This window comes from Elephas maximus, chromosome 9 (genome assembly GCF_024166365.1).
Source record: "Elephas maximus indicus isolate mEleMax1 chromosome 9, mEleMax1 primary haplotype, whole genome shotgun sequence".
NCBI classification, from domain to species: Eukaryota; Metazoa; Chordata; class Mammalia; order Proboscidea; family Elephantidae; genus Elephas; species Elephas maximus.
Genome location: NC_064827.1, coordinates 81,636,862 through 81,649,433, shown reverse-complemented (window position 1 = coordinate 81,649,433; position 12,572 = coordinate 81,636,862). Strand labels below are relative to the sequence as shown.

At 43.4% G+C, this 12,572-nt stretch overlaps 1 protein-coding gene across 3 annotated transcripts; it reads right to left on the bottom strand.

Moving 5' to 3' along the window:
- Nucleotides 1–366: 366 nt before the first annotated feature.
- Nucleotides 367–10,705, bottom strand: EXOSC2 (exosome component 2). Of its 3 annotated transcripts, XR_007518786.1 has the most exons (10): nucleotides 10,548–10,705; nucleotides 8,869–8,970; nucleotides 7,344–7,389; nucleotides 7,034–7,123; nucleotides 5,839–5,904; nucleotides 5,256–5,324; nucleotides 4,041–4,217; nucleotides 3,536–3,664; nucleotides 2,536–2,836; nucleotides 367–2,213 (listed from the first exon to the last, which is right to left on the bottom strand). XR_007518786.1 is itself a non-coding variant. In XM_049897005.1 (9 exons), exons 1-9 carry the CDS (start codon nucleotides 10,667–10,669, stop codon nucleotides 2,756–2,758), a joined length of 882 nt encoding a protein of 293 aa, XP_049752962.1. In that variant the 5' UTR covers nucleotides 10,670–10,705; the 3' UTR covers nucleotides 367–2,755. The 3 variants fall into 3 exon arrangements, 2 of the variants coding, with proteins under 2 accessions (XP_049752962.1, XP_049752961.1); XM_049897005.1 differs by having other exon boundaries at nucleotides 367–2,836; XM_049897004.1 differs by lacking the exons at nucleotides 367–2,213; nucleotides 2,536–2,836 and having other exon boundaries at nucleotides 2,850–3,664.
- Between the last annotated feature and the right edge of the window lie 1,867 nt (nucleotides 10,706–12,572).

Below are 12,572 nucleotides of genomic sequence, written 5' to 3'. Positions count from 1 at the left end.
TAGGTATTACCTTCAGGGGGAAAGGAGTCACTTGGAGGTGAAGCTATGAAAACATGTGCCTAGATTTCTAACTAATGTACAAATTCAGATGTTAATTGGCTTAGCTTTGCTGTCGCAGAATATCTGACTGACGTCTAGTGTAGCAACTTTTGAGTCATTCTTCAAATTTTAACACCCTTGGTCCCCTTTATTTTCCCATAATCCTGATTATTCCCCTCCCCCCTCCCCCATTTTTGTTTTTGGAAAATTTGTTTTGATTCCTATTCATGCTTTACTCGTTTCCTCCACATCTTCATGTATCTTCATTCTCTAATTTAGCTTAAATTTGGGCAATCAAATCAGATCCAATACATGTTCCTTGAACAGTTTATTTACCATTCATTGAACAAGCATTTCTTGAGCACACATGATGTGCCAAGCACTGTTCTAGGAGCTGGAATACAGCAGTGGGGGAAAAAACATACTTGTCCTCATGAAGCATACATGGGAGAAAACCAGACCCAGTGGCATCGATTCCGACTCATAGCGAAGGGACAGCAAGTACACAAAGTAAGTAACAAACCCAAGTATCAGTCTCAACCCACACTCTAAAGAAGGGCTTTATAATACCTCTCTAAACCTTAAATATGTATCTTATTCACAATTGCTAATGGGCTTAAATCACTTTAATTCTCTCCATCTATTTCTTCGCCTATGAGTGGGGGTCCTATTTGCTTACTTTATGAGGTTATCATGAGGATCATCTTAGATACTGTTTGATTTTCCACAGTAAAAGACTGAGACCATGCTTCATGATAGGCAATGTAAAGATCAACTGCACTTCACCTAAAGGCTTATTACCGCTAATGTCCATTTTCCACTGCTTGTTAGTTTTAGGTGAACCCCAAGCCCAGGCTGTAATATTTTTCTCTAGAGAGGCACTATATTTTTTTACTTCCTGTATAGCACTACAGAATGATACTTTTGAGGACTGAAAGTTGGATCCAGAGCCCAGCAAATATCTGTCAAAAGCAAATAAATGTTACCAAATGTTGACTAAATCCCTTTAAGCTCAAAGCCTTTTCATAAACAATGATTTAGTTGAGTCTAATTTTGTTCTCGCTTTTATAAAGCAAAGCAAACCCACTAGGTTGCTAAAGAAATTCAGCACCAGTGTAAAATTTTCAGCTTTTTTAAACTTACTGAAATTATACTTAACAAGGGTGCCCTCTAGTGGGCCACAAAAAATAATCACCAAAAGGTGCTTTCAAACCTTCTATTAATTTCCACTTAATAGGCAATCACGATTCAACACTGAATGAGCAGCATAGGCCTGGCACCTTGGGAAAGACCAAGTGATAAGGATAAACTTTCAGTGAGCTTTCGCTATGGCCCTAGTCAAAACCAAAACTGGCACTCAGACACCAACCCTCCTGTTCCCTTCTAACAAAAGGCTTAAGGCCTGGAAATTTTTCTCAAAAATACAACAAATGAGAAAATCTAAAGTTAAAGCATAGCCTATAGAATCTTGATGAGTCTGCAAACTCATGAAAACCAGTGATACAAGGTGGGGTAGAAAAAAAGTGACATAAGAAGTTGCCCATTGAGTAATAAGAGGAAAAAAATACCATTTAATGAGATAGGGCGAATCTGTACTTCACATTTTTCAAGCGCAGTGCAGTGTTCAAAAGTTACTGCCATTGAAACTAACATAAGGCCAAATATTATTAGGTAACCCAAGTATAGTCAGGAGCTGTCAGAAGGAACTTATATTCACTAAATCCTCCTGTTATTACAATTATTACACAGAACACAAATCAATGGTGTTAACACCACCTTTGTAATATAAAAAAGTAGTTTACCACATATTTGAAATAAACAGCCCTTTAAAACAGCGCCTTTAAAAAATGTTTCCCAACAACCTAAATCAGGGCACCATTTTTAGGCAGTCGTCAGAAAAAACAATCCCTCGGTGAGAACATCAACACCTTGTTTTTATCTTTTAACCTCAAATTAATTCAAAAGTAAATGCATTACTTCAATGACAGGAGGAAAACAGCTTTTCTTTTTCTATCTGTTTTTCTTACTTTGTTTTCTTCATGTTTGTCACAACACCCAAAGGTACATGGATCCAGAACATTCATTCTCTCTGCTGTCGATAATAATTCAGCTTCTTACGACTCACCCCTCAAGGCAGGACAGAGGTTAAGGGGCGGATATATTTTCAGCCATCACTAGAAAAAACATTCAATGGGAAATAAGAGTCAAACCAAGCGAACAACGGCTTGGTTAACTTTATTATTCCATTTGACTGCTAGATTAACTGGAATGTTGTACTTGCACTTTAGAGCTGGAAATAGAGACAAAGACACTTTGGGGGTCAGAGATGCCATGTGTTTTATAGGGGCAATTTCATGGGGTATTGTGCACTTTGAATGATGGTGAGTGGAAGACAAAGGATCCTCCACATTATTCCAGGATGGAAGTCCATTTCGCTGGAACTCTGCACGCTTTCAAAGACCTGAAACTACCCCCTAGTGCTGGGACTCAGCCTACCAGAAGGGCCAGAGGCACTGTTCACCTCTCCACCCAGTCCTCTCTTAGAAGGAGGAAGCAGGTATGTAGGCTGGTGGCAGCCCACAGCTGTTGATGCACATCAAGTGATGAGTTTCTCAGCTCTTTACTGGGCTGCACATGGGGACCATCAATTTGATTCTTCACTTTCTAGAACGGCTTCAGCCAGGTACAGACAGTCCTGTCCTGCAGGTGCCTCTCCTTATCCTTCCTGTTCTAACAGCCTCTGGCGCGTTTCCATCACAATTTCTTCCATTATCTCTGGCTTTAAGATGTCTTTGATCTGAAAAAAGGAAAAAGGCATTTGACAGAAAAGAAACCAACCATAAGCAGATCACCAAGCCAATCCAAACTTAGAAACCAAACACAGTTAATATAAACCTTCTGTATGCCTTTCCCTTACAGAGGCTAAGTGTTTCAAGATATGATCTGCTAGAATTAGCTTAATACATCAGCAAGATTCTATGGGATATAGCTGACAAGAACAACTATTCTGACATTCATTAAATTTGGGATGGGCAAGATGAAGTCCAAAGGGTTGCTGTCATAAACTAATCCCATCTGGAACGTCCATCTCCCTAAATCTTCAGGTTGATACTTTTCTTGTTGTGTGCCATTGAGTTGATTTTGACTCATAGCAACTCTATAGGACAGAGTAGAACTGCTGTAATCTTCATGAGAGCAGATTACCAGGTCTTTTCTCTAGCAGAGGGGTTGGTGGCTTTGAACCATCAACCTTTCAGTTAGCAGCCAAGGGCTTAACCATTACCCCACAAGGCACTGAGAATAATGCAAGTATCTAGGGGAAGATCTACCACATGCTCATTAAGGCTGCCCCTCAGACCAATTCATACTGATGGACATGGTAAAGGTATTTGGGAAGATGTACTTTGTGTCACTGTGGAAACACTGGAGCTGACGGATGAACACCTAATGCCTGCTCACAGGTCGGCGAAGAAGAGGGAAGCCCTGAACGGAGTACCTGATGTGGAAGGGACGCTTCATAGCAGTACAGGATACTAGTATCATAGAGCATCATCCTCTGAGTTACCATCAAGACAATGCAGTTCCGAAGCCGGGATATCACCTCTCGATCAGCAAGAGATACAGGCTACAAAGTGGATGCAAAGAGCACCAGGAAGGAAAAGGAAATAGAAACAGGACCAAAATAAGTGAGTGGTCACAGTAAATCACAGAAACCATATGGTCGCCCTGGGACTCCAAACAAATCAAACAGCTAACCTCAAGGGAGATTAAAAAAGATAGTTTCTTCCATGGCTTTTCAGCTATTGCCAACACAACTCCGCCATCTCTGCCAACAGTCCCTTATTTCAACTATTCCAAAAAGAGAAGGCAATACAGTGTTCATGAACACACCTCAGTGGATATTCAAACTCACTCACACTATAGCAGTAATATAGTTTAAAAACACACCAATTATCAAGTGCCACTTCATCCCACCAAGATCAGCAGCGGGGTTTACTCACCTCCAGGTTTGCAATGAAGCCCCCTGCCTCTTCTTCTTTGTGCTCAGGTGTTGGGTAGATCCAGATGAAGCCATTGTTACCCAAAATCACTGAGGCACCACATGGCAAGTCATGGAAGTGAGTTTTCTGCCGTTTTACCAGGGAGGGGGAAACCTGGACCAACACACCCTGGCCTAGCTAAAAGAGAGAGATACACTGTAAGTTACTGAACAATCATCAGTGAGGAATGGAAAGTAGATTACATAGTAAGCATTCTCACAAAGAAAAATTCTAGATTCATAGATTTATACCTTCCAACAAAAGATAATTTTTAATACCCTTCTCTGTCGTTTGCCTTTGCAATCATTAATACATTCTAATCCAGGGCTGGTGAGCTGGCTTTTAGAAGCTGGAGCCAATGAGGGCTTGGGTTTGAGCTTCTTGTGGGCCAAGGAGCACTGTTCTGTTCCGTGACCCTGGATCATACCCTTAACCCCAACCAGCTATAGTGTACGTGAGATGTGTGCCCTGCCCCGGGAAGGGCAGCAAACGTAGGGCAGCTGCCCTGTCTCCTGTTTCAGGGACTTGAATGTTATTGGCTACAGCCACCCCATTAAGGGAGTTCCACCCAGAAAATGAAGTTTTACCCAGATAACGCCAAGAGACTAATAAATCATAATTTACTTTAGTATGCCATCATTTAAAAAAATAAATAAACAGCCTCAATAATGTAAACTCATACAAGAAAAACAGTGAGATTTCATTTAGGCACTCAAGTGACAAATCAATCTTTCCTAGAAATAATATCCATTTTATTGATTAGGCATTTCTCTAGGGGCCAAGACTGCCCTATTTCATCAGGCTGAGACCTCCCTTTGTTCCAAGATCTGCCTCTCAGCCCTGGCCCCGATACAAACCTGCAGCACCTCTTGGAAGGAGCAGAGTGAGCAGAGCCTCCCAACACATGGTCACAGGGGTCTCTTCTTCTGCCCCCCAACAATCTCCTCAGTAGGAAAGGGATGAAAGTTGTCATCCTGTACAATGCTACTGACCCATGACCGTGTGAATCCTGACCTTCCTTCCTCTAAATTCTGGGAACACTGACACAGTGGGATGCCAGCCTTACATGCTTAACTTCTGAGGGTCTTTGGGTCAGAATTTCACAAGGGTTTTAGGGATTCGGAAATGGACTTGAAATCTCGGTCAATAAACAGGAATAGCAAGCGCCCAACTTACTTTTCCATATTTTAGACTCCTCGTGTGAAGAGAAACAGCTCCATCAGAGAACACTGCCTGGACCTCAGCCTGGCCAGGGTGATGAAGGAAAAAACAGCAGCTTTGGCTCCCTTCTCTCATGTCGCTTCCCTCACCCACATCCCTGGCCCCATTGTCTCCATCCTTTCCTTCTGTCTCTGAGAGTCCCACTGGGCTGACTTAGAGCTGGAATGACCCAAAGGACATCACTGTGACTGACCTCTCCTCTCTGGATGTCATGAATTTCCTGATATGAAAAACACCTTTTCTAAGTCCTGGAATAAAAGTTAAACCATCATTAAGAAAACTTGAGTTTAGCCTATGCAGGGGCCACCATAAGTTACAAGACCCAAAGAAATGACTTAGCAGCAGGTCTGAACAGAGCTGGAGGTCAGCCTGAGTGAAGGAAACAGAGAAAGGCTGTGGCAGAGACCCCGGCACTTGGTCTAGGACTCAGACACCTGCCAGGACTATACATTTCTCCTGTCAGAGATACACAATTTCAGCCACATTTCCCAGCTCCATATAAAAGCATGAAGCTGCTGGAATGCAAGGTGCAGGATACACTGATAAGGTCCCCTTCCTGCAAGAAACCTCTCATTGCAAGCTCATCTTCCGCAGATCTTCTCCTCTGAAATACACAAAGAATGACGACATTACTTAAGTCAGATTCTCTCCATCTCTTCTCTTTCACTTCCTCTTGAGATCTTTGAAGCCAACCACAATATTCAAACACTAAGAACTATGTCAAGAGTAGATAACGTGTGCCACTCAAAGGAAACAAGAGTGATAACCACTACTTTTCAGCTTACAGACCTTTCAATTCTTCTTCCTCTCTCCTTCCCTCCTCTGATCCATCCCATTGCCATCGAGTCGATTCCGACTTATAGCAACCCTATGAATAATATTCAAATGCCTTACCTGATATTCAAAACCCTCCCAATCTAGGACAGCCTACTTTTCCACACTAACCTTGCATGACAGACCTCCATGCTCCAGCAGGACCAGACTACTTCCTACTTCACTGTATCTTTGCTCACACATTTCTCTTTATCTCAGAATCCGTGAACTCATCATTTAAATTCAATCCATCCTTCAAGGATCACCTCAGTGATCTACTCTCACTGAAATTAATTCATCCTTTTGTACAACTACACACTTGTATTTATTCTCCTACTGCCAGGTATTTGGATTCATTGTCTCATACCCCCTGCTAGTCTGTAAGTGCTTCAAGGAATCAATCGTGTCTCCTTTGCTTGGCATTTTCCACAGAACCTAACAGAGTAAGCCTCTATAAATATATGCTGGTCTGAAAATAAAGGTGAACCATGATATTTTACAAAAGACTACAGTTTAGTTACTGCAGTTGTCTGGAATAACCAAGTGCCACTCAGTTAACAAAAAAAAAAAAACTAATCTAAAAACAACTTTTCAAGGCACATCTTCACTGTGCAAAGTTGATATACCCAGAAAAGGAAAGTTGTTAGCACCAAGTATCTGGGACCTCTCTTTCCAACTTTATTTTAGGATTCTACCCCACAGACATTCCCGATATCACCACACACTGATTGTAGCCTACGCTGGGAGAACTAGGCCAGCTGAAAGACCTACATTTACATCCAGGCAGCAAATGTCACAGCAGACAAACAGGAGTAATAAAAGCAACCTCAGTGTAAAACGAAGTTCTCTAGTGGAACAGAGGGCCTCACAGCTCACCCTAGCACGCCGTACAGTACCAGTACCTTGCTGGAGACCCTTACCAGCTCTCCTCCAGGAAGGTTCATGGATGAGAGAAGCAAGACCGAATCCAGCCTGGAGTTGGTCTCCACCTTCCATCTCTTCTGTTGAACCTACAAAGAAATTCCACACCTGGATATGTACTCCAGGGGCAAGTGCTCACATCTTAAGTGACTGATAATCCCAAATATAACAAGCCAAATGTTTTCATCAAAGGTCACACAACAGCCAAATGGAATGAATGCCTCATTAATATAACTACACACAGAATGACTAAGCCATTCATTAAATCACCAGCTTGCCTTTCGAAAATCAATCTGATATCAATTTTACCTCTGTGATTCTCCCCACTACAATGTCTCCTACTTCACCATTATATCTGAAAGATAAAGCAAAAGGTCATCAGCGAACAGATTGTCTTACATGGCCAAGCACCATTTGAGATTTCAGTTACAACTGGATGAGGGCCTGATTAGGCACATTTAGCAAACTTACCTAACTAGGCTGTTCAGACTTATTTTCAGAAATTGATAACGCCAAACATTCCTACATGAATAAATTCTCTGTTAACTATTCTTAAACAAACTACTTATTGCCAAGTGGTTTAATAAGCCTGAAATCCCTATTTTATTAGGTCAATGTAAAGGATAGAATGTTTTCCTGTGGGCTCTGCACCAGCCAGAAGAGGAAAAAGGAGATTCTGAGACAGGATGCCACCCAAAGAGGCACTGATGCCAGTTAAATGGGCCTACTCGCCACCTCTCCTACCCGATGGCTGCCCTTTCGCAGGCCTCTTTGCTCTGATTCTAATGATGATATGTTCCAATGCTCAAGGTCAGTCCCTGGGCCTCTTCACTTTTCAGTTCACACTCATCTCTTGGTAAGTTCATTCAATCTAATGGCTTTAAATACTACTGATGACTACCCCACACACTCCATTTTAATGACTAATAGGCATTTTCAAATTTAACAAGCCCAAAACTAAGCTTGCAAGCAACCTCCTCTTCTCCTCTCCCCATCTCAGTAAGTGGTGACTTCATCCCACCAGATGCTCAAGCCAAAAACCTTGGAGAGGCATCCTTGATTCCTTTCTGTTTCTCATGCTCCATGATCAGTCCAGCGGCAAATCCTGCTAGCTCTACCTTCAAAATATATGCAGAATCAAATCACTACTCCCATTTCCACTTCTACTACTTCATTCCAAGCTACCCATTACTTCAGATGAATTCATCTTCCTAAATCTGCCCCGATTCCCCTTCAACTTCCTCATAGCAGCCAGACCAAAAAAAAAAAAAAAAAAACTCAGTGCCGTCGAGTCGATTCCGACTCACAGCAACTCTATAGGACAGATTTTATTAAAATATAAGTCGATCATGTCCCTCCTCTGCTCTACCCCTCCAATGTCTTCCCAGGTTACGCAAAGTGGAAGCCAAAATGCTTACAATGGCCTACAAGGCAAGCCAGACTGTCCTCCCACCTCAGCTCTCTCTCTGCCTGTATATGCTCCTACCGTCCCCCTCACTCACTGTTCCTGGGGCTAACCTTTACTTAGCCCTTCTAGGTACTAGGCTCTGTGCTAAGTATTTTACATAAATTCATCGCTTCGCTAAATTCTAACAAAAATTCTAGAAGGCAGTTTGTGTTTTTATCCTCATTTTGCAGAGGAAGTAACCAAGGCTTGGAAAGGTTAAGTAATGGGGGAAAACCTTACATATAATCTCCATACAATCTTTCTTACAGTCATGTTCAAAATCACAGACTCACAAAATGATAGGGCAATTGGGAGGAGGGAGACAGAATAGACTTGGTCACACAATATGTTGTCTCAAGAAAGAGAATACACACCTTTTGTCCTCACCTGGTTTTCAAAGCTTTCACACAAATCAACTTGTTTACTCTCTCCACAGAGCCAGCCACAGATGCTATGAGCTTCTCTTCCCCCATATACGTTCCATGACCCCTGTTGCAAGATACAGATACAAAGGATACTAGGGTAACACTTGAGGTGACCTCTCCCCTCAAGAACAATGTGTTCCTCAAACCTAACACGCTCCTTCTGCCTTAAAGCCTGGCTTTTGTACTGGTTACTCTACGGGCCTGCAACACTGCCTCTCCAGAGAGCTACACGGACGTCTCCCTCATCTTCGAGTCTGTTCAAACATCACTTTCTCCATCTGACCTACCTCATTTAAAACAGTAATCCACTCTGCTGCCCATACCACCACATTCCCAACCCCATTCCAATGACCCTGCTCTGCTTTTTGTTTTATTATTGCACTTTCACCAAACATTCTGCACAATTTATTTATTTGTTGTGATTACTTAATTATTATCTGTCTGTCCCTGTTAGAATTTAAACTCCGCCAGGACAGAGATTTTCATTTTGTTCATTGTTGTACCCCAACCGCACATAATATAAATGTATCGAATGCCAAGAACGCAGGAATGAGTTTTAAGATTTCCGAGAATTCAATAACCTCAAACTGGGCAAAAAGGTGGCGTAGTGGTTAAGTGCTATGGCTGCTAACCAAGGGGTCAGCAGTTCAAATCTGCCAGGTGCTCCTTGGAAACTCTATGGGGCAGTTCTACTCTGTTCTGTAGGGTTGCTATGAGTCGTAATCGACTTGACGGCAGTGGGTTCGGTTTTTTGGTTTTGGGCAAAAAGGCAATGTTGTAAATGCTGTATTCCTCATATATGTACATGTGTCTCCCCCACCCCCTGCAAAAAAAGAAACAAACAAACCAACTAAAATGTTAATAGTGTTTAAGGTGGGATTATATAGGGTCGCTATGAGTCGGAATCTACTCAAGGGCAATGGGTTTGGTTTTTTTTTTTTTTTGGTTTGGTGGGCTCTGTTTCTCTTTTTCACATTATAATCTCATTTAATCCTCACTACCTTCCCAGATAGCTACTGTCATCACTATTTTACAAACGAGGAAATAATGTTTCAGGAGATAATGCCGCTAATAATAAATGATGGCAGCACGACTGGAACCAGGACCGTTTCACTCAAGAGCCTGCCCTGTTAACCATAACAAACTACATTGCCTTTAGGTCAAAGATTGTATATTCCGATGCATGTAGCACAATATATTTGTCTGCCTTAACCCAAACTACTGACTCCAAAACCCAGCCCCTGGTCCCAAGATGACACTGAGGGAGATGGAAGCCAAATCAGAAACGCCCACCGTTCTCCTGAAAACTGGAAAGAGGCCCTTGTTCCAGACTCTCCCCAGTTTTCCAGGTCTCCAACGAGGAAGGCTTAGAGATCTGGGCCAAAGGCAGAGGACCCGAGAGACCACGGCCACCAGAGGTCAGGAGAAAAGGGCTTCAGGGGGCTGAGACAAACGCGAACACACAAAACAGAGAGTGAGAAGCCCGAGTCCTCGGAAACCCGGGGACTGGGGTGCTCTGGAGATCTGCGCTGAATGAAGGAAGGGCTTAGACTCTGCAGGCCGGGGTTTCGGACTAGTAGGCCACGTGCTGAGCCCTGCACTCGCTCACTGGAGTCCCGAGTCCCCCAGGTCCCTACATACCGCATGAAGCCCGTGTCTGTAGTGATCGTGTCTCCCGGCACTACCAGGTGTTTTTTAGTCTCGCGACCCAGGCTCTCGCTGAGAGGTTTGCGAGCCACTGGAAGTCTCATCTCCATCGCCATCTTGGCGCCAATGACTTGCGCAGGCGCAACCGGGCCCGGAGCCACGATATCCGTCCCCGCGATTCCCCGCGGACGCTCGCAGGGGCGGGGCAGAGCAGGGCCTTTGAGAAGCCGCCAATAGGCGGTCACGGGCTGGCGGCCATGTTGACTAGTGGCAACCCTTAGGTTAACTTGAAGGGAAAGAGGAGCCGAATTGCCATGTTTACTATTGGCAAGGCTGCGCCAGTGAAATAGCAAAGTTTCACGTTGTGTGACGCCTGGATTTTTACCAAAACTGCCTCGTACACACTATCCCGTTTACTGTTTACCAGGATTAGAGATATTTGAGAAATGGACCTCTGAGTTTCCTGACAACTCTAAGCCGCTAAGAGTCTGGTTCTTTTTTTTGTATGAAAGAATCTAGAAAGATCCATAGGTAAGATCTACAGAAAATAGTATTGGACAATAAGGAGAGCCCCTTTCCACATCGTTCCTAGTGGCTTATTTTACATTACAGCCAGTATTTTACATTACAGCCCCCGTGTAGGTTGCTGGTTCGGCACCAACCATCAACTCCTCCCAACAATGTTCCGCATTGTTCACTGGTTTTCTACTTTCCTTGTAACGTTCTTTGAGTGAGCTGATTTACTTTAACATTTCTTTTGAAAAAACAAGAAACTGTCTTAAAAAAAACCAGTCAGACCTTGCAGGGCAGGTATGTTTGGCAAGGAGAGCAAGTGCCCACATAACACAAAGATTCTCACCTGTATTTATACTTCTTGTGAATTGGCGCTTTCTGTGTGCCAGGCATCTTTCTAAGGATGCAGCGAACATGTGTATGTGGCTTCACCTCCACGTCCTACTTAATGCGAGCATTTCCCTCACCCATTTTTCCTGCCCCCCACTATGCTCTCCCTGGCCCTTGTCCTTCATGGTTTATAGCACAACAAACTTGTGTTTCAGCCTCGGGAAATTGGAGATTATAATTCTTCATGCACAGGGACCATTAAAAAAAAAAAATTTTTTTTTTTTTAAGGATTAAATGGAAGAACTGCCTGCATTAGCCACATACTGCTTGCTCTACTCAGTAGATCAGGCCCGCTGCTTCCTGAAGTTTTATCAGATCAATTGTTTTATGAATTTCCAAAAAGAGGACACTTCTTTCACCTAAGCAAGGCTCATGACTACCAACCCTGTGAGGCAATCTCTGATATAAATGCTAGAGCTCTGCTGGTCATTGGACAAGTGGGCAGGTCAGACCCTCACCCTCCTCCCTACCTTGAGGAAGGCACTGGAGCAGAAGAAAGTACAAGGGCCCATCTGTTGAGTCAAGCCTTGGCCATAAGAGGGCAGTGGTGCCCTGCGAGCCGACAGAGCCCAGCCAGTTCAGAGCAAGATTCTGCGTGCCCCTAGACCAAGGGGTGGGGTATAGTCTTGACATCTTGTTTTACACTAGGAAGGATGAACAAAACCTTAACTCCTTTAATTCTCACAGCACTCCTAGTTTACAGAGGGAGCCCTGGTGTTGCAGTGGTTAAGCACAATGGGCTGCTAACAGAAAGGCAGTTTGAACCCAACAGCCACTCTATGGGGGGAGAGATCGGCAGTCTGCTTCTGTAAAGATTTACAGCCTTAGTAACCCTATGGAGGGAGTTTTACTCTGTCCTATAGGGTTGCTATGAATTGGATTTGACTCAAGGGTAACAGGTTTTTTGTTTGGTCATCACGTTGGTATTAAAAGTGATTGCTGCGGAGTCGACTTTAAAGCCAAGTGTGTCAGTGTAGAATGGATGCTTTCTTATAGATGCACAGGGACTATACAGAGGATTAAATTATCAAAAAGGATGAGAATTCACACAGCAGATGGTGCCAGAGCCAGTGTTCCAACTGTACCTGCCTTACTCCGGGGCCTGCACCGTTTGCT